We start from the raw sequence: 22,378 nt of genomic DNA, 5'->3' as shown, positions 1-22,378 counted from the left end.
AACGTCAGCGTCTATGCTATTTACGCTTGCAAATAGCTTGACGTGAAGTGAGGCTGAGTGAGAAATACTGCCACCTGGAGATGGGAGTTGGTAGTCACTTAAATCCAGTGTTTTTGTGGAAAATTCGCAATACATTTTGCTTTACAATGCAGGGATCTGTTGATTTTGCGTGAGTGTTTGCAATCATGGAATCGCGAAAAACTGGAGGGACTGATTTATGTAATCTGGAGTCTAGAGGGCCGCATAAAAAGCTACTCAGGGTCAAATTTGGCGTCTGGGCCTTGAGTTTGACACATGGGTTCTAGAGATTTATGCTGGGAAAGTAGTTCGTTAAACTTATAAATCAAATACATGGGCTGTTTATGTAATTTTCAGCATAAAGTTTGTGTTAAAATAACTGCTTTGCTTTACAAAGATTTCTTTTTTTTGGAAATGGGAAGCATGTTTATTAAACTAATAATTGCCTGTTGCAAAAAACCAAAATAAAAAAAATAAATAAATCTCAGATGTTGTCAACATAGGAAACTTTTTACTATTCTACCAAGGGACTACACAAATGCATACAAGAACAAACTTACCACATTTCAAATTTCCAAAATAACCTTTATTCTAAACTTACATTTTAAATTTTAAGTTTAGTATAAAAAAGTTAAGTGCACCTAAGTTCTTTTTTTTCCCAAAGTATTTCATCCTTGACATGTCTCAGCAAACCGTAGTGACACTCATCTCCTTTAGTAATCTTAAAAGATAGAATGTGTACCAAAGTACGTCACATCACTTTAGTACATACATCTATTTTACAAAATGTTGTAAAGAGAATCCCTGAACTATAAATGTCCATAATCCTTCAACAAAGAATGTCCCGTTTGCTGGCTGTGGTTGGCATAGCATCTACTAGTCAGTTGTGAGTTTACAGTACTTCATAATGCTGGAATGAAGCCACTTAAGCTGCTTTACAATCGGAGCAGAGCTGGAAAGAAAAGAAGAAAACTTCCGTTTGAGTCACAGCTGTTAAAGTTTTAATAGCTGTGGCCGTTTTGTTAAGAAAGAACAGGTTGAGCTGCCTGAAGTGACAGCAGGAGTTGGGTTTTTTTTTTTTGTTTAAAACTTCGTCATGTCGGAAAAAGGAAACAGATTTCCAGAAAGTTGGTTTGGGATTTAGTTAATATTTATATCACTAAAAAGCCAAAGTTTTGACTTTCGTTTCTGTTAGCCACAGCTATTAAAATTTTATGCTGCGTGTCGGATACCCAGTGACACTCATTCACACCACAATGATAAATGCTTACAAATATTAGTTTGTGGTATCCATACAGACAACATGTCTAGCTTCAAATACTTTATTTAGTTTTTGATTGACTCCAAAGATGCATGAAAGCATTTTTTTATTTTTTTAAAATGACTTAAATAAACATGCTGACAGTCATGTAGCCTCATTGCAAGATCTTTGCATACACTTTGAGGCTTTTGAACAACATGGCACATCTTTACATTAATCTTTTAAATGGAATAAAAATGGACTCAAAACTGTTGAAAAATGTCACAGCTTTTTTTTTCCTTTTCATTTAAAAAGTCATGAAAACAGAATGTAAAAAGAGATTAGCCCGTTTATTTCTGCAACTCCTCAGTTTTGCTTAGCAGTGCATTTCAGATAAAAGGTACATTAGCAAAAGGTGCAAAGTATGCAGCAACTCAAAGATGCAGGTGACTCACAAATAGTGACAGAAAAAAAAATCCACAATAGATTGCAGTCATGGGAAACTGAAGGCTTGAGGAGCCAACAGTGTCACAATTTCTTGTTCAAGGATATGTTTGCTTTTTCAAACGGTGACGATTAAAATTTGATGTCACAACTTCTTCTAAATGCATTGCCGGCTAGATCTTTGGCACAACCAGCTCATTGGTTATACTGTCGAATGTTTTCATTAGCCTAACTACTCGTGTAAATCAGTCAAAATATTGAACCAAGAAAAGAAAACTGAAGTATTAAATGCATTTTTGTGAAATGGTTACAATGTTCTAAGGAGAATGATTTTTTTCATACAGCTTTAAAGATGTGTAAACAAAAAAAATCCTAGAACAAAAAAAAAAGCATAGCTCTGTAGATCTGAATAATAAATGCGCAGTGATAAACTCTGGGTATCCGACCGTGGAATAGAAACAGGATACATAAAAAGCTAAAATGTTACACCAACCACCCCTTTCTGTTCATCTTACTATTTGGATTTACTTTAAATTTCTTTCCTTTAAGTTTACTGAAGTTAATTTGCTTCGATTCAGGGTTATCCCCAGTGCTCTTTGGCACTCGACTATGTTCATCTACAAGTTGCCCAACAAGGTACAGTAAACCACTTGAGATATTGCATTAACTCTTTTCTTAAACACATATTTGTTTTTGCTTTAAATTAAATTTATTTATTTTACAACTGATTGAAATGGAACAATCTCTCAGAAAGTTCTTTGTGCAACAAATTTATTGTGGTGTTTTTTTTTGATACTGTGCAAAAGACAAGACAGGTCTAACTAAATGCATCCAGGATGCTGATTCTTTTTTTTTTTAATATATAGCAGAGATGGTAACATCCCCTGATCATCATACTGGTATTTACACAAAACTATTACACTCCTATTAATTAAACTACACTAGAGATTTTCAAAAACAACAAGTGGAGATTTCTTTTAGTTTGCGCTTTGCGACTTTGTAACTTTGCTTCTTTGCGTTTTACTTTCACCATAAAGCAGCTAAACTATATAATGTAGGTTTGTTATTTCAACATTTTATCTAAGTAGTTGTACAGGAATACATGAATATCTCAGTGTTATTTGTGACCATTTGATCAAAGGAGAATAGCTCTCCTGAGCAGAGACAGACGCCTGAAATAAAGTCCAATCTGGAGCGACCGCAGACTTTCGATTATTGAGACTTAAAATTTAAAATCTGTAGCTTTTTTTCCTCTCAGGCGGTGAGAATTATCATTTGATCTGTTGGTCAGAAGTGGAGTACTGTACCTTTAACAAGGGCTCTAAAATATTACATTCCGTTAGGTGATATCAGTATTGTGGCATGGCCAAGCAGCCTGAAGAGGAAGGCGTATGGAATAAAGAAGGAACTGGGGAATCATCTGGGATGGGCTTTTATGCATGAACCAGGAGGGGAATAGCTGCTGTTACCAGATGGTATACCCTCCACTGGATCCACCCAGGAAGAAGTTATTCTTGCGCTGCGCCATGACAACATTGGCGCCCTGCATGGCGGCCAGCTGAGCAGCATTAGGGGGGTGTCCAGGCGGTGGGGGCTGAAGGGAAAGCAGGAAAAACAGACTCAGTTGACAGTTTTCGCCAAAAGCAACGCATTTTGACGTAAACACTCACGGGGATGGAGACGCTGCTGCCGGCTGTGAAGCGAGCGCCGGCGTCGAAGCCGCTGTCCACCATCACGGTTGATCCATGGGGGTAAACGGCTCCCATGGGGTAGTAAGCCATGGGGACATTCTGGCCCACCGGACCCACTTGCATGTGTGGCTGCATGGGCATGTACACCTGATGGCCAGCGTAGGGAGAGGACATCTGCGGCACCTGACCAGGCACCTGAGGTGGAAGCACATATCTGGGCTGGTATATCTGCACACAGAGAGACGGAAAGCAAAATTAACCGTTCAGAAATTATAACCTGTCATAGTGTCCAACTTCCAGATTGCTAAATTACCTCAGAATATGCAGGTGGTGTGTCTGTGTAGGGAGGTGCCTGAGGAGACATTTGCATAGCAGGAGGGTATACAGGTGCAGTACTCTGCTGAGGGTACACAGACTGCTGTGGATATGAACCTGCAAAACAACACATTCGGTTTTAAACTCAATACTAAAACCCCAGGGACTGACGGGGAATCCCCAGGTTCAGAATGGGACTAAAGGATGATGATGAAGCCAAAAAATGTGTGTGAAACCAGGACAAAATGAATGGAAACTAGGGCTGCAACTAACAATTAGTCTAACGATTAACCGGATAAAGAAATTTGCACATTCTGCAGATTTTTCATTTTATCACAGGAAGATTTTCTTTTTTTAGAAAAACATAAAAATCTTATTTTAATAACGCATCAGCCTAAAATGCAACACAGTATTCTTTTAGTGAACTCTTAACCATTTGTAGCAAAGGACGCATCTGTGGATAAAAAAAACACATCTAACAAAAACATGTGGAAAGTTCAGTCTCATCTTCTTGACTTATCAATACAGTGTATGGCTGATCTGTTGATTATTGTTTGGCTTAACTGATTAATAACTGAAGAGTAAATAATTTTTATTTTTTACAGAACATGAATCGGGTAAAGCCCAAACTAGGATTACCAAGGATTACGCGTTGTTAATTCAGCAAATGTCCTTTTTTTAATCCATATACAATTATTTGATTACTAAATTAGTTGACATTTATCTCAATAATTGATTAATCATTTAAGCTCTAGTGGAAACATAATTAGAGCTGAAATAACAGTGCTGTGCTCTGGGTAAATATTTCTGGTCAAAAACTGGTCACGGTGTGAAAACTAAAGACCATCACTCCAAATAAAGTAACCTTGTTTTAAAACTAAGCAGCCAACCACATGCTGGCTACCCGAACGTAGAATCAGGCCAATTAACTTCCTGTTACCTCGTTAGACTTGTGTTATTCTGCAAACAGCAGAATAATAACAATAGATAATATTCTGCTAATAACCACTTAAAAATGAGTGAATCATGTTGCAAAATATAACTAAGAATCAATGTTATTTTACTTTAGCAGGAGTGAATAATTTTTGCAAGTAAGTCATGACATATCGGCGTTAACATCAGAATCAGGCGATGTTAGTAATTTTTTAACATATCGGTAATCTGATAATTAAAACTGGGCCGATATTAACAACCAGTGTTTATTTCCATCTTCTTGCCTCTTGTATTTGTTTGATCAAATTTGTATCCCTAATATTTGCTTCCGTCTATCAAATTAAATATTTATGGTCATATACAATTTTGTGTAAATGCTGATTTAAAATTTGTATAAAAGGTTAATATACAAAGAGAATCTGCATAGATGGTTCTCTTGAATTTGTTCTCCTTGTATCAATGAGGATTACTTATTATTTATTGTATTTTATTTTATATTGAATTATCTTTGAATGTCTGTGTTATAAAATTAACCCTGTGCAAGGAGAATTTCTACCACCTATGGGACAAACAAAGCTCATATATCGATCAAATATTAAAACATGAAGCAAAAGCAATAAGAAAATTAAGGCATTTAGGTTTTTATTTTGCTGTTTTATGCAGGTAAATGGAAATTTAAAACTAAATTTTACAACATGAGCGTGAACAGTTTGGTTATTTGCAATCAAACAACTATACTTTAATAGGAACGATGAATAACAAATGATAATATATATAAGCTGATTTCACAAAAAAACTGTGTATTAAAAGAATCTGAAAAATATTAAACTGAAAATAAATAGAGAGTAATAAGATGTAACCTAAGTCGTAAAACTGTAATTGTAAAACATATACATCATGTTTTACAATTATATAGCTAACAAGTCAGAATTATCAAAAAAAAAAAAAGATCTCAAGGCAACTGAATTTACTTTATTCTAATACCATCACAGAGAAACGTGACGTAGTTAAAAAAAAAAAACAGCATAAGGTAAAACAGTTTATTAAAATGTTGCTCTTTTTCTTTGTTGCTGATTTTTAATGGATAAGGCCAGTTCGGTTACAACATAATGGTTAAATGATTGTGAAAGCAAAACTAGCATCAGCCCTTTGTTTGGGGATGTAAGCGTGTTTAGCTTCTTTTATGGTCTAAAATGATCCGCTAAACAGGAAAACAATATGAATAGATGCAGCAAATAGCCCAAACTAAAACAGTCTGACTGCAGCAGAATAGGACTTCCATGTTAACAACACAACAGCGAACCAAAACAGTCCAGTTATGGCAGCTTTGCCGTTTTAAATGGTTGTAGCTCGCTAAAAAAAAAACAAACAAAAAACAAAATGCGACCTGATCTGAATCAGTACACGAATGTAACGAGAAAGTAAAAAATATATATTCATTACAGTATTTCAGACGCGTTTAGGTTCAGTAAGTGAGCTTCCCAGAAGGCGTCAGTTTATTGTTATGTACGTAGCTAAACGTGAAGTCCGCTTTAGATAACGACAGCCCGCTCGGCTCTACTTCTAACAGCAGCGTCGACTGACGGGCAGCTAGCTGACAAACTGAACCCGCTGCGGAGAAATACCTTTGTTATTCATTGTTGTGGATTGATTCGGAGGCTGAGGAACATCAGTTTGTACGGAGCTCTGCGTATCTTGTCTCGGCCTTGTTACAGGTTTCGGATTGACACTTCCTTGTTTCTTCTTGTTGTTGTGGAAGTGGTTACGTCACCCGTTCTTTATCTGCGGCTGCACGCACGCACGGCTCGCTCGCACGCCCGCGCCCCCTCTGGTGGAAAAGGGGAAATTGCTCAAACGCCAAGTGAAACAAACAAAAATGCAAAAAGCGAACTTTAAAGCTAAAAATTACGGAGAAAAATAAGTACATAAAAAAACACAAAAATTTTAAATTCAAATAGAATATTTTTAAAAATTATTCATTACATAGAAATGATTAAATCACAGAGTTTAAAAACAGGCTGACCTCTGTCTGACTGCAAAGAATACACTTATTATACACAAATAAAATGTCCTGACCTGGAAAGGGAAAAACACCTTTAATAATTGTTTTTTATGTAAAAATTATTTTATGGTCAGTATAAATAAGAAAGTTTTAAAGAAATTGGTAATTTTATTTAAACTGCAATAGCGAAGTTATTCCCAAGCTGGATATTTTACAATCTGTTTTTCTTCCAAACTTATAAAGCCATGTGGATAACAAATAAGAATTATAAATGTTCACATTTTAAAAATGTTCATACTGATATTAAAATTATGAATCTAGACCTTTACAATTAAGTGATACAGGTAAAATTTAGCTTAATTTGGCTCATTATGTTCAATGAAAATGACGTAGACAACATTTTTTAAATTTAAGTTAAAAGAAGAAAAATTTTCATGTTTGCACTGGTTTTCCCCAATCAAATTATTTCAAAATAACACAGATTATCAGAGGATTAAAACATTTATTATTATTATTATTATTATTATTATTATTATTATTATTATTATTAATTTTTCTTTTACAATGATGCTTGATTACTTTGTTTTAGCAACCAATGTCAACGTGTTTATTGCTTTTGTTAATTACTGATTAACATTGGGTTATTTTCCAATTATTACATATTATAAAAATTACTGAAAAAAATAAAAGAATTGTGCTGTTGTACTGTTTTACTATGTAAAATTTAAAATTTAGTAAACAAAAAACATATAAATCTGTGTTTTGTGGTTTTTATTTGCTGTAAGCCATAATCATCCCAATTCAAATATGTAAACGATTTGAAACTGGTTACTCTAAAATCTACTAATGTGCAACTGTATATCCGAATTCCCTCTAAATGTTTATTTCAGCGTGTGACAAACACTGCTCGACTTTCTCAATGCGGTGTACGTCCCCTTTAAGAGAACCATGGCACCGCTCAAGTCGAGGCAGACATTTTTCAATGCAAGATTTTTTTTCTTGCATAAATTATGTTCATGACGTAGTGCAAAAGGACAATTTTGGGGCAATTTTGTCCGACTTTACAGCTCTGGGGGGATTCCGGGAGACATCTGGAGGATTCCTGATGGTGTGAACTGTTGCAGAAAGGGCACCGTCATTAAATATTAAGGCAGAGGAGATCCTAACATTGCAGCCCTCCTTATCAATGCAAATAGCTCTCTTTTGTGTGCAGTCACAGCGCCTGTCTGGGAGCTGAGATGAATTTCTAATGATGTGTGACTGAAACAAACTGTGACAAGGAGCATTTTAAGAGCGGCGGATTACGGGAAATAAGCTGCATTTCCGCGGTAAGTTGCATATAAAAATCGCACCGTGTCCAAGCTCGTTGCTGGCGCGGAGCAGCGAAATGGCGAGAGGAAATGAGTTTTGGTTAATATGCAATGCTCGTAATTAGCATAATTTATATATTTATGATAAAGAGAGGGAAATGCATAAAATTCGGTCTCTCGGCTCGGCTTGACTGGATTTCCATCGGCTGTGAATGGTGCTGGACCTCCAAAAAGTGGCTTTTATTGACCAGGATGGGGGTGGGGTGCCCATCAACAGCCGCTGAAGTTTTGACAGATCCTCATCTCTCGGGGGGGCTCTGCTGCAACAAACGCACCATCTTGAGACTGTTTTGGAGTCTGTTCAGAATTTGCAACCACTTCGTGGATATCTTAGCCATGTTTGATCATGTTTATTTGCAGCTTTTATGCAACACAATATGGCCTGTTTATACTTACAGGCCCCTTTAAATAGTCTGCGTCTGCAGTGACTGAAATGGTCAGAAATAACAGGGAATATTAGCATGTTGGTTTATTTTAAAGGCAGCAATTGAGTTAAAGTACAAATGCAATAAAACGAAGTATCTCTATTTTTTTTAGATGTGATATTTGCATAATCAGTATATGTTTATCTAGGATGCCTGCAAGACATTGTCTAAGTTGGTGCAGCAAGCCATGAACTCCCAGGATCTTCCTGCCCAAGATGGCCCGCTCACTGTCAATGAGCAGGTAAAAGATCACCTGTTATTCATAACAGTATAATAGTATTCTCCTTTAACTTTTTCCACATTTTGTCACAGCACAACATCAAACTTTAGAGTGTTTTTTTGGGGATATTATGTGATTTGCTTACTCAAGGTAACTCATCGTTGTGAAACTGGAGATAAATTAAGCTTAGTTTTTCAAGTTGTTACAATTAAACGTCTGAAAAGTCACGTAAATTTGACTCAAACTTCTTTAGAACCACTTTTAGTTCTTTTGAATTATATCGTTACTGCTGTTGCAGATCTAGAAAGTAAAGGGTTTTTTTTCATTCTTCTTTGCAAAATTGCTCAAGCTCATTTCGACTAGGTGAAGAGCATTTACAAACATCAAATTTAAAGTTTTGCCACAGGTCAATTGGACTTATGTCTGCACTTTGACTAGACTATGCACTTGTACTGTCATTTAAACTTGGGCTCCACAATTTTGTCATCACATTATCGTTTGCAGTATTGTGATCAAAAAAACCTTCTTGTTTGTATTATTCAGTTGGATATGATTATATATTTGGCCGGTTGGATGAATAAAAGCCCTTGAGGCACATGATTCATTGTGGAGTTTTAGTCTGTTGAAGGTGGTGTGCAGTATTCGTTAGATTCACTCCAAATTATTCCTTTGCATGGCTAGTGTGTTTAAATTTAGCTTCGTCTGACCACCTTCGACGTATTTTCTGTATAAACCAATTACAGCAATTAATTGAACAGAATTTTTGTTGGTTATGTCAGAGTGCAGAGCAGAATACAAACACATATATCACTTAAACATTTAAGTTGTGGTCCAAAATGATAATATTTCTTCCTCTTCCTGATTATGTTCTATGTTGTGTTGGTTTCAACTACCATCCCAGTAAAATATGTCAAAGTTTGTGGTTGTAATGTGAATTTTTTTTAAAAGTTCTAGGAGAATAAATACTTAATCATGGAATTGTGTAATTACAGTAAGTCTGATCTTCACCACATTTGCTCCTTTTATTGCTCAAGCGATAATTTTCCCCATCATAATAAAAACATAACTGTCTGCCACACGGCTCTCCATTGAGATCACAACTCACTTCTGCATTAATGCTTGATCATTTCTGCTACTCTTTGCTTCAAAGACTGTCAGTGTTTAAACTGCCGTGCTTATTAATAATTTGTTGTGGAGTTTCTCACCTGTAACGCTTTGTGTAGACATAGCCAGCAAGCCAAAGCAATTCTGCTCACAGAGGCATAAAGCTGAGCCTCTGCGTTGCTTGGGCTGCTTGTTGGCTGATGTCCTCTCCATTATTTCGGTGCACTCATACGCCTTTTTTTTTAAAGTTAGTTTTGTTTTTTGTTTGGTTTTTTTGGGGGTCATCTTGTCCTAACATATGCTCGGCTTCTCTGTCCTCCTTAGCCATTCACTGTCTGAGAGCAGAAGTTTTTTTCAGCCATTTAAATCCTGCACTTTGAAATTCCCCCTGCCAGGGACAACCAGGTACGCATCACCATCTCTCTCTCTCTTTCTCCCTGCGTTCGTCTCCTCTGCATCCTGTCTTCCAGCCGCCTTGCTGCCTCTGCTTGGTCTTTCATTATTTCACTTTGTGAATCATCAACTATAGGTCAGCGCTGGGTTTACAACATGCTGGTAGACGGGGAGAATTATTGACGTTAGCACATAAAAGTATTCATATCTCTTGAACTGTGCCAGACAATAGAAAGGGCTTACTGGCCACCAAAGATTTTTCTTCCTTCATGTTTTTTTTAATGCTTGTATAAAACTCAAAAGCCGGTATCAGGTGAGTTGTATTAATGTTTTGGGTTTTTCTTTTGTTTTTTTTTTTAGATATAAACAATATTTGAAAATTAGGAAGTGATAGATTTCTTTGGGAAAACATGGAGAAATTGGCCAGAGTAAAAATTAAACGTATCATGCATCCTTTCCTACCTGCAGATATATAGAACTATGTATTAATTGACAGTTAATTGTGTTGCAGTAGTAAAACAATTTTTCTATTGTGGATAAGGTACCAAAAGTGGCCCTAGCCCAGGTGCCCACATCCTTAATTTGTATTTTATTAAAGATCCAATCATGAAAAGGGCTTCAATCTGTTTCCAATTTTTTGGGTCATCAATTATTTTCTATTATGTTGACAAGATATTGTCATGTTTTACTTGTGGTCAGGGGCCGAACAAAATAATTTCAAGGGCCACAACTGGCATATACTATATACAGCACAATCCCGAGAGGCTGCAAAAGACTCGTTCTTTTATCAGGACAAACCTAAATATACGACCAAAACTGCATTGGAGCGGTTCTGATTAAAGCAATCACATGTGCTAGAATGGCCTAATCAAAGTTCAGATCTAAATCTAATTGAGAGTCTTTGGCAAGAGTGGAAAATTAATGTTCACCATCCATTCTGACTGTGCTTGTCTAAAAATGTTCAAGAGGTTTAAATATTTTTACCAGAACCCAAGGAGGATTTCTTTATGTTTTTTAATCATTTAGCTTACTTTTAAAATGAATTTCTAAATTCTCATCCTGTTGGACAGTTATTTGCTAGATCTCTAATCACCTCATAATTTGCCCCTGCAGGTTATTGTCATGTCCGGTCAGGAGACAATTCGTGTACTAGAAGTCGAGGTTGACGCATGTCTGCCGTCTTCGGTACCCGATGGGAAGAATGAGGGCAAAACTGCTGAGGAGGAAATGGGTCAGTGTGCAGAGAAAGCTGAAGCTGCCAGCATCCAGAACAGCCCCACAGCGCCCCACGGCACTGGGGAAGCAGGTAAATCATTACTTTAAATCAGTTCCAGAATTGTTTATCTGGTGTAATGAAGTTTTAATCTTTTGACCTGAAGTGCTAGAGTTAACACAGCTTCAGTTATTACAGCTGGAAACTGGCAATGAGGTCTGCAATCTGGGCGTGGTGATGGATTCACACCTGAACCTTCAGAGCCACATAAAGACAATTATAAAGTCATCCTTCTATCATCTGAATAAAGGACTAATGTCTCAGCAAGAGTTTGGGAAACACATCCATGTATTTATCTTTAGTTGCTGCAACGGTGTCTTTACAAGTTTACCTAAAAGGTATCAACCATATCCAGAACGCTGCTGCTGGCGTTCTGACTAAAACCAGGAAGATAGAGCACATCACCCTAGCTCTAAAGTCCCTACACTAGGAGAATAGACTTTAAAATACTGTTGTTAGTTTAAAAATCACTGAACGGTTTATCACCAAAACACACACCAGACATGGAGAGGCAGCATTCAGCTTCTAAGCACCACACATCTGGAACAAACTTCCGGAAAACTGCAAAACATCCAAAACACTGAGTTCCTTTCAGTTGAGACTAAAAGCCCACTTTTATAGAGTTGCCTTTGAACCATAGTAAATAGAACATTGGCCAACATTTGAATGTGTATTCATGATTTTAATGATGGCACTCCTCTGTTTTTAGTTTTTACAACTGTTAATTCTATGATGTGTTTATGATGTTTTATTTTTTTGTATCTTTTCTCAACGTAAAGCATTTTTAACTGCCGTGTTGCTGAAATGTGCGGTACAAATAAACTTGATTGATGCTAAAGACAAATCAAACATCTCTGTCCTACAGTGGTCGGTGAGCAGCAGGGGGCGTCTGCTGATGCGTCGGCTGCTGCTGTCCAAACAGTGAATCCTGCAGCTCCGCTCAGAGTTTCCATAGCCCAACCCCAGGCCACCATGCCCATTACAGTACAAGGTTGTCCACAGGTACGAACTGTGACATCAACTCTAGAGAAAACCTTTAGGAGAAATTAGAGGCAAGACTGCAAGCCAGGGATTGTCATCCAACATCAGTGTCTGACCTCATTTAAAATTTCTTTACTACCTTGTTTTAAGAAGACAATAAAAATGGCCGAATCTCAGTGTTTGGGAAGTTCACTTGAGGATATTTAAATTAAAACTTTGTTCAGATATGATTGCAGATCTCATTTTAGAAAACCAAAAACAGGTTTTCTATAGTTTATTTCTTTATATTGATAACTTTTCAAGGTCTTCGCAGACAAATGTAGAGTGACTTAGGCAAATGTATGACAAGACAGAGTATGAAGTAAAATTATTAGTTATTAAAATAAAAAAGAATGGAAATATTCTGTATTGTACCAAAATGGAAAAAAATCTGTTCAATAGCAGCAAAGTGACAGACAATAACAGCAAAACAGACTCGCATAAAGACAGAATATATTGTGTATATATATGTATGTATATAAAAGCAGAATAAAGAATAAAAATGCTGCACAGTGAGGGCAAATTTTCAACATAAACACAGTGTAGTAATAAAAAATAGTTCACCACAGTCCTAACAAATGTGCATCTGAGTTGTTTAATTAAAAATGTACAAAACATGCATGCATGTGTGCATTAAAAAACAACAGACTCTTTATAATATGTGAAAATAAAACTGTTAAAACAACAATAATGTGCAGATACCAGCAGAAATATTATTTGAAAAGAATAAAAATGTGCAAATGACTTTGAAAATACTAGCAGGGATGTAAGCATTTTTTGAGTTTGTTGAGAGTAATCAATTAATTTCTGGATAAATTAAAATCAATAATTTCCATTTTAATTATTGAGTACCTTTTGATACTTAGACACAAAATAATCTTTTTTATTTACAGATCCGTTCTGTGTGGTTTTTATTTCCATTTAATTTGTTGTTTTTGGTTGTAGTGATTCATTTTGGATATTTAAAACATCTTCCAGGTCCAGTGTAAAATATTATTTACAAAATTACAGTCTATGCCATTATCATTACATTACTTGAAAGTAATTTTAAAACAACAATGGAATTGTTTATTGCAGTAATTACTGTGACAAATTATCATCCAGCAAAATGTTTTAATTGTGACAGGCCTAGTTGAGATCAGTGATGGTGTTGAGTGTGAGATCATATTCTACATAAACAAAAGTATCCCTTTCTAAACAAATAGATTTAGATGACAAATCGGACCAACTTAAGTTATTTTCCTGTACAGGTGTATAAGGATTTTGCCACTTTGTGCTCTACAACACCAGGTTCTGACCCAGGAAGGCCTGGCCACTTTGATGACTGGTATGATGGCTCAGACGGGTTCACTGGGTCAACCGCTGCTTATTCCCCTCAACATTGCCGGTTCCATCGCCGGCCAGGGCGGCTTAGCGGTTTTCACTCTGCCAACCACCAACGTAGCCACTCTCCCTGGCCTCGCAGCTGCAAACCCAGCTGGGAACCTCCTCAAGCTGCCCTTTGCTGGCCTACAGGGTAAAACACAGTTTACCTGCTGCTTGTTTCCCCCTCTGCCATCCAGAAATTTATCTATATTAGATTCTTTTTTACTTATTTTACTTCCCACACTACCAAAGATGCTAAATCTTACCAAGTACTTTTTTTTCTACTTTTTAGTACAAAAATTGTGGTACGCTTGAAATATGACAAAATTAACTTACAAGTAACTTTTAAGCAAGATATAGGAGATTGTTTTAGGTCAATAATTCCTTATTACTGAAATCAAGTGAAATCAAGTGACAATCTGCCAGTGGAACTAGAACTGGGTTGCTAGGTGACGGGCTGGGATTGGCTGTGGTTGCTAGGTAACGGCACAGTGCTCAACTGTCATTTATGACATTAGTAAAATAATCTGCTAGTGGAACTGATACTTTTTCATCAATATTAAGAAATTATTTACTTAAAACGAGTCCTGTATCTTGTAAATAATTCCTTTGTATTGGTGAAAAGGTACCAGGTTTTCTAGTACCGTACTATAAGTTATTTCACTTATTCAACTTTAAATAAAATAAAAACTTCATTGATCCCAAAGGGAAATTAAATGTTGTTGTAACTCATTTTAAGTCAAATTCTTCAGATAGTTATTGTAGATAGTGATGGCTGTTGGCAGGAAGGATATCTTGTAGCAGTCTGTATTGCAGTAAATTTCAAAAAGTCTCTGACTGAACACACTCTCTTTTGCCAAAGCAGTCTCATGAAGAGGATGGTTATGGTTGTAAATAATTTTCTTGATTTCATGAAGAATACTTCTTTGCATCATATAACAAGATATTCTTCCCATGTAAGTGAAATAATCTGCCAGTGGAACAAGTTGTTTTAATATTAAGGAATTATTGTCCTAAATTACTTTTCTATCTTGCTGAAAACTTTCTGAAAACTTACTTGTAAGTACGTTTTGTTTTACTACAAGTGTACCAAGAAATTTGCACTAAAAAGCACCAAAAACACTTGGAACATTTTTGTGTTTTTGCAGTGCATAAAGATATGTAAACTCTTAAATATTAATAATCTCATCACCTAATAGTTCCATTTTGTCATTTTCTTCTCAGTCCAGCCCCAGCTGCAGGCAAATGCACAGGCAATGTTCCAGCCTCAAGCAGCACCTGTACAGCCGGTGCAGACGTCTGTGCAGCAGGTGCCTCCTCAGCAAACTCAAGTCACCAACGCACAGGTCACTAACGCCCAGGCGACGGCTGCCCAGGTGACCTCTGTGGCCAACACCATCTCCCAGCCCAACATTTCCGTGGCAGCACTTCAGACAGCAGGACTGTCCATCAACCCGGCCATTGTAGGGCTCATGCAGCTCATCATTTTTCACGTTTTGCCTGTTTGCTTCTCATCTTTAACCGTGTTTTTATACATATACGTTCTTAGATAAGTGCTGCTTCTTTGGGTGCACAGCCTCATTTCCTCAGTTCTCTCACATCAACCCCCATCATCAACAGCACCATGCCCAGTATGGCTGGCATCACCAGCCAGATCATCACAAACGCCCAGGGTCAGGTAGGTTCCAGTCACAAACAAGCTGTGATATGATGTGAGATTAAGTGATACAGGTGTTTAATTCTTAAAGATATTCTATCTTGACCACCAAATAAGCCTGGAATGGACTTCACCCGACCTGTGAAGGTGTGCTGTGGTATCACACTGCAAAAACACAAAATCTTACCAAATATTTTTGGTCTAGTTTCGACTGCAAATATTTGATCACACAATAAGACAAAGCTAACTTATAAGTAACGTTTCAGCAAAATATAGGAGCTTGTTTTAAATAATCAATACCTTAATATTGATAAAAAATTACTAGCTCCACTGGCAGATTATTTCACTGATAAAAAGACATTTTCCTATGTTGTAAGTGAAATAATCTGGCAGTGGTACCAGTACTTTTTAATCACTATTTATGCAATATTTACTTAAAACTAGCTACATCTTGTCAAAAAGTTATTTATAAGTACATTTGTCTTAAATTTAGTGTGATAAGATATTTGCACATAATACTGGAGCTAGACCAAAACTACTTTGTAAGATTTTGTGTTTTCGCATTGCAGACCTTGAAATCACTGCAAAACACAAACCTTTACAAAGTACATTTTGTCTAGTTTTTAATGCAAATAGCTTAGTACACTTGAAATAAGACAAAACTAACTTAAAAGTAACTTTCCAGCCAGAAATTAGAGCTTGTTTAAAGTAAATAATACCTTAATCCTGATTAAAAAGTACTCGTTCTAAGCCAGCTGCATATTGTCCGAAACGAGCAAAAACATCGTCCTCCAACTACTTCCTGTCATCTTCTTTGTCATTTTAGTCAGTAGTAACATCCGGTTGTTGATCGTGTGACTGACTGGTGTGATGTAAAAAAAAAAGTGTTTCCATTGCAGTTTTGCAAAATACATCTATTTCAATATGGCCGAAAAACCACCTCATTCTAGCGCAAAAACTTTTTATCAGAAAACAAAATTATTTTCAAAATTGCTTTTTCCATTAAGAACATTTATTTTCATAATTTCAATTTGTCCAGTTTTATAGTTAATGAAAATGCAGCTATTGGGGGAAAAAGGTTGTTTTTATTATTCAGTGTATGTAAACTTCTAATTACAACTGTGCTTATATTGCTGTTTGAAATAATTTATTTTGCTTTACACAATGTGCAGGTGATAGGAACCCTTCCTCTGCTGTTGAACCCAGCATCTCTGGCTGGAGGAACCACAGCTCCCTCTCTGTCCCTGCAGGGTCTGCAGGTCCAGACCATCGCCCCACAGCTGCTCCTCAGCACCCACGGCCAAATTATCGCAACGATGGGAAACGGACCTGCTGCCGTTGCAACTTCTGCTGCAGTTCTGCCCAAAACTACAGCTCCTCCTACAGTTAACAAACCAAACGCTCAGGTAGAAGAATAAATCTTGTTTGAACTGAAAGAAAAGCCCTGAAATAAACCAAATTAGTGACAATGAAATCAAAGGGGCAGTATTACTGTCTATAAAATAGATTTTTTGAGCTGTACTTTATGTTACATTATTTTCTCACCAAAACATATCTGGAGTGTTGCCTTGATTCAAGGATTGAGAAATCCTTTAATCTCCATGGCAACCATTCATCTATGCAAAACAGCCGGGTGGACATAGCCCCGCCTTCGAGGCGGAGCTCCTCCTTAAAGCTGCAATTTCCAAGTTTTCAAGCTCACAGAGCAGTCTTCCTCCCCAACTATCCCACTCAGCTCCTTCAGACTAGCCAGCAGGAATTAGCAAACACCTGGTGGAACTGTGCATCTACTGAGCTCATCATACAATCTGCTGCTTAGTAAAAATGTTGTGAAGATTTCCTGAAGGCAGAGCTTCAGAAAGAGCAGGAATTTTTAAAGACACAGAGGCCCAATTTCAAGGCTTTAAAAGAAATATGTATCAAATTTCTTTTATTTGATACATATAATGTTTTAAAAACAATTGAAGGTAGCATACAACAGTTACTCAATTGTGCTATAAAACAGCCTGGAAAAACATAATACTGCCTTTTTAAGAGAGCAGAGAGATGTAGAAGTTTTTGCTCATCCTCAAATAAGCAGCATCTATAAATTGTGACCATTACTGTTTATTTTCAGTGACAAGTGTCACTCAGTCACCTGTTGTCATTGCACCGCAGCCGTCTGCACTGAAGACCTCGACCGCGCTCACCTCAGCAGCACCCATCGCCTGTGGAGACATGGCCAAAGTGGGGCAGCTTGTCAGCAGTACGTACACCTGCTTCTCTACCCTCAGCAGAGGAATGTTTAAACAGCAGCCAGATATTTTTAACCAGGCTCCTCACAATTTCAGAGCCCCAGCAGGCAGTCAGCAGCGAGGAAGGGATTAATTTGGAGGAAATCCGAGAGTTTGCCAAGAACTTCAAGATCCGTCGGCTGTCGCTGGGCCTCACGCAGACACAAGTAGGGCAGGCCCTCACTGCGACGGAGGGTCCGGCGTACAGCCAGTCTGCCATTTGCAGGTAAGTGACTCACCTGTTCTTTTTTTGCCGTCATTCCTTTGAAGATTTCCTCTGTGTTTCCCCTTGTAAAAGTGCCAGTGATTCATCACATGCGGACGCTGTGTGCAATGCGTCAGACGGTTCTTCTTCACAGCCAAAATGTTGACTCACAGAGGGAAGGGAACGTTTTTGATGATCGTATTCTGCTGAGGAACAAATGGAACGGTCCACTGAAAAACAGGATGTGCTTTTACTGCTATATTACTGGAAACGGATCCTATTTGAATTATCCATTTACAGTTAAATCAATTAGAGTATATTCCCCACAACTGGTTATACAAAAGTATTCCTATTTATTTTTTACATTTTGTGTCGTTTAAGCCACAGACATCAGTGTATTTCATTTAGATTTTATGCAACAGATTCTTGAAAATGTTCTGTGTGTTGGCATTCAACCGCCTTTATTGATCCTAAATGAAATTAAAAGCTTAAAATGCCATCAAAAGCCACCTAATCGGTAAATAGAATCCACAGGTGACATATTATGCTTCCTTAAACTGGTTAGGATAGGTCGATGGTTGATGCACAAAATTATTCTTGGATAATGAAAATTTAGTTTGATCAGTTCTGCCTATTTTGAGCTCCTTTCATAATTACCTATTTTTGGGTCTCTTGTCACTTTAAATACAAATGAGCTGCTGGCCCACCACCTCAAACTCAATGTTAAGCAATTATACAACCAAACATCTTTAAAAAGCATTAGTAGAGCCTCCTGCCCAACAAACAAGAATGCAGTAAGTGGTTTCTGGATGGTAAGTCAAGAAAAAAAGCACTTGTCTTTTCTAGCAGGCTTTGTACAGCGTATACAGTGATAAAACCAGCTGACCAAATTTCTTGCTAGGTGACAGCGGAGCTCCCCTGAGGTTGCTAGGTAACGGGGCAGTGCCTGCTGATTTGTTACATTCGCAAGGTTTTTGAAACGGCTAATTTTTTAGACGCCATAAAACATTAACTTATTTCGTATACCTTATTCTTTAAGCTCTGGACTGTTTTTTAGAAGCAGTAGTGACCTAAATGGACGTACAAAAATGTGTAAAATTTGAATTGTGAGTAAGTTTCTTTTAAAACTCATTTTGTAAAGGTCCATTTTAGGTTTTGCTGTCATTTCTATTGTTGATTGGAAAAGTTCTTTCTGCCTCAGGTTTGAAAAGCTTGACATCACCCCCAAGAGCGCTCAGAAGCTAAAACCGGTTTTAGAGAAGTGGCTGGCTGAGGCCGAGCACTGGAACCAGAAAGGCCAGCAGAACCTAATGGAATTCGTTGGCGGCGAACCGTCCAAAAAGCGCAAACGGCGCACCAGTTTCACGCCGCAGGCGATCGAGGTCCTTAACTCCTACTTTGAGAAGAACGCTCTGCCCACAGGCCAGGAGATTACAGAGATCGCAAGAGAACTGAATTATGACAGAGAGGTGGTCCGGGTCTGGTTCTGCAACAGACGACAGACACTGAAGAACACGAGCAAGATCAACGTCTTCCAGGTTTAGGAACAACCTCATTCTCATCCTCATTAGGGTGGGTAGAAAGTTGAGTTTGTTTTTTTTTTATAAATAAAAAGCAAGAAAATTGTAAAGTTGTGTATGAAAAACGAGTTAGAACTGTGTTCTCAGGTTGTGTATGTGAACACAGTTTGGTGCATACTCAGTTACACTGCATGGTCCTTTTTGTTTTACAGTTTTACACTGCAAAAACACAAAATCTCACCAAGTAATTTTAGTCTAGTTTCTGATGCAAATGTATCAGTACATTGAATGAGAAAAAACTAACTTACAAATAACTTTTCAGCTGGAAATATGAGGTTTTACTTGTTACATTGGCAGATTATTTCACTTATAACACAACGTTTTTTCATGTTATGCCTGAAATAATCTAATGGAACAAAGGAAAGGAGTTATTGACTTAAAACAAGCTCATATTTCTTTCAGAAATCTTATAGACATTTGCGCCTGAAACAGGACCAAAAATACTTTTATGTCAAGATTTTGTGTTTTTGCAGTGTAACATGCCATATTTAAGAAACTTGATCTACCTTTTTTTAATAAGTGGTTTTATAAGCTAACCCTTCTCATATATTTTAAGTGTTTGTACAGTATCGGTTTTGTTCTTTTGTATGTTATTCTGTCATTAGCATGTTTGAAAAATATGCAGAATAATAGGACAGTTTTAGCTGGAGGTTCGTCAGACTCTGAAAAGGCAATAACCTTATTTTCAGTTTTAAGTGAAACACCAGTTACTTTAATTCTGCCCAGCGCTTTGGGACAATCACCTCTTTGATAGATAATCAGAAACACGAGATTGTTCTTTCTCATTTGGTCAAACTGCGTGAACTTAGTCACAATCTCAGTTTTGATTACATCGGACGCTGCAGACACACCAGGTTTGTTGTACACTAAAACTGTGGGTGTCTCTTTTTCATGTGTCATGGCTGAATGTGTGACTTTGGCGACTATGATGCATGAATACACCAATCTGTCTGTTGGACATTATTTTTAAGTGCTTGTTCTGTTCAAAGGGTATTTTGCCTCATTACCTAATATCTTTAACTTACAGTTAGGAATATATTTATTGGCACCTCTGGTAAAGATGTATTAAGAAGCCCTAAAATAAATTAATCTTTCAATGCAGTAGCTTAAATTCACCCTGAAAATGTATTCAGTGGAGAAAAACAACCCACAAATATTAGTTCCTCTGATGTAATAACTCAGTTTATATGCAGAGGTCACCAGATTTCTGATTAAATTCACCTTTTATTTTAAACAGTTTCTTTGAAAGAGCTTTTATCCATATTTATTCTTTGGCTCACTACAAATATTTGTGGTGAAAAGTTAATTCTATGTATCTTTTTACCAAAACATTTTTATGTTTGTAAGGATAAATTAAGCTTTTCTCTGCTATATTTCTCATACAAACGGTTGCCATGGAAACTTGGTGACTTGTATTTGTAGGTCTTTAAATGTGAGCGTCAGAGTTTTATTTTAGTAAGGTAAATTTGGATTCTTATCCAGCCTTGCAACTAAAATAAATTCCTCCCTGTGTTATGCTTTATTCATAACAGAAAGTCAATGATTACTAGATAATAGAGATAAATAAAAAATACTAATTTAAAAAATATCCTCCAATTATGTTTATTTGAGAAAGAATTGTTAGTATGGTTTTTGAATGTACTCAAATTAAAAGTTATATCTACAATGGGCTTATTTTAAAGCTATTTGTTAACAGGAGTGCCAACAAATTCATCCTAACTGGCCTGTATGGAGCCTAATATAATTTAATGTAGATATCACTATCAAGTTTTTTGATGTTCCTTGTAAAATTTGAAATCAAACTCCTTAAACTAATAATAATAAAAAACATTATCAGCTTAGCTGCGTGGAGAAATACAGATTGTTTGGTTAGAATATTCAGTTTGAACAAATTTATGGACACTTCACATGGAAACTTACTTTGGCATTTCTCTTTATCCTTGCCGTTGTTTAAGGATTTGTTTGCACTTTAGTGAAAGCAGGGAAAGTGAATGAGCCGCTTGCAATCACAATTTCAGTCTAGTACCAGATTTACGTGTTTTGTTAAAAAAGAAAGAGGTTTTTGTTTACTGCTATCGATTAGTAAGACACTTTTGCAAAATGTAGCAGTAGCCTACTGGCAAAATGGCCAAACACATTTATTTACTATATATGCAGATGAAAAAAAAAAGTAAATTCTAACAAAATTTTTACTAATATGCATAAATACAAAATGTTTTGAGTTTGTGAAATCATATCTTATGCTCTATCTCATGGTTGCCTTATGGATAACTTTGGGCTTTTAATGCAGAATAGCTAAACATAAAAACATGAGCCTTGCTTTAAAATGTCTACCTTCCTGCTCAGCAATTTAAAAAAATATATAAAATTATGTTTATTGTAGTAAGTTATGTAATAAAGAAAAGTAAACGCATTATTTCAGAATAAATAAAAGGTACTACTCAGTTCACTTAGCAAGCTGCTGAAGTTTCAGATCTCCACAAAATAAACATTTAATGATTTTTGTCCTTTTCTTTGTCAAAAGAATAAACCATCTTTAACAAATACTTGTATGTATTTGTATTTGTATTGGTTGTCATTTAAATTATTATTATTTTTATATCACACCAACCTTTTTTACTCCCACATGTCCGCTGTTGACATTTCAGGCATAACCTATGGAGAAGTTGGTTACCTGTCTGCACCTGTTCTCTCTATAAAAAAGGATTTATAGACATCATATCCTGATTGCATAATTGATCTTAATTCATATGAATGGCAAGTGCTATCAAAATAGACAGGTGGCATTAATGAAATGGAAACCTTTGTTTCTATGACCTTGTATCTTTTCCTAGGTGTGTCCTAATTGGA

General features: G+C 36.6%; 2 protein-coding genes across 2 annotated transcripts; one reads left to right on the top strand and one right to left on the bottom strand.

Annotated features, from left to right (window-relative positions):
- Window positions 1-582: 582 nt before the first annotated feature.
- dazap2 (DAZ associated protein 2) lies at window positions 583-6,417 on the bottom strand. The gene is made up of 4 exons (XM_028010088.1): window positions 6,267-6,417; window positions 3,707-3,825; window positions 3,373-3,621; window positions 583-3,296 (listed from the first exon to the last, which is right to left on the bottom strand). The coding sequence occupies exons 1-4, from the start codon at window positions 6,277-6,279 to the stop codon at window positions 3,168-3,170; spliced, it is 510 nt and encodes a 169-aa protein (XP_027865889.1). The 5' UTR covers window positions 6,280-6,417; the 3' UTR covers window positions 583-3,167.
- A 1,183-nt stretch (window positions 6,418-7,600) lies between these two features.
- Window positions 7,601-22,074, top strand: pou6f1 (POU class 6 homeobox 1). The gene is made up of 12 exons (XM_028010087.1): window positions 7,601-7,971; window positions 8,587-8,679; window positions 11,269-11,461; window positions 12,294-12,430; window positions 13,739-13,973; window positions 14,857-14,863; window positions 15,033-15,276; window positions 15,363-15,491; window positions 16,643-16,876; window positions 17,628-17,715; window positions 17,801-17,969; window positions 19,150-22,074. The coding sequence occupies exons 2-12, from the start codon at window positions 8,626-8,628 to the stop codon at window positions 19,490-19,492; spliced, it is 1,833 nt and encodes a 610-aa protein (XP_027865888.1). The 5' UTR covers window positions 7,601-7,971; window positions 8,587-8,625; the 3' UTR covers window positions 19,493-22,074.
- Window positions 22,075-22,378: the final 304 nt, after the last annotated feature.

The sequence above is a fragment of the Xiphophorus couchianus genome, chromosome 24 (genome assembly GCF_001444195.1).
Source record: "Xiphophorus couchianus chromosome 24, X_couchianus-1.0, whole genome shotgun sequence".
In the NCBI taxonomy this organism is placed as follows: domain Eukaryota; kingdom Metazoa; phylum Chordata; class Actinopteri; order Cyprinodontiformes; family Poeciliidae; genus Xiphophorus; species Xiphophorus couchianus.
Note: the sequence above shows the minus strand (reverse complement) of the source record. Positions and strands in the feature narration are given on the sequence as shown.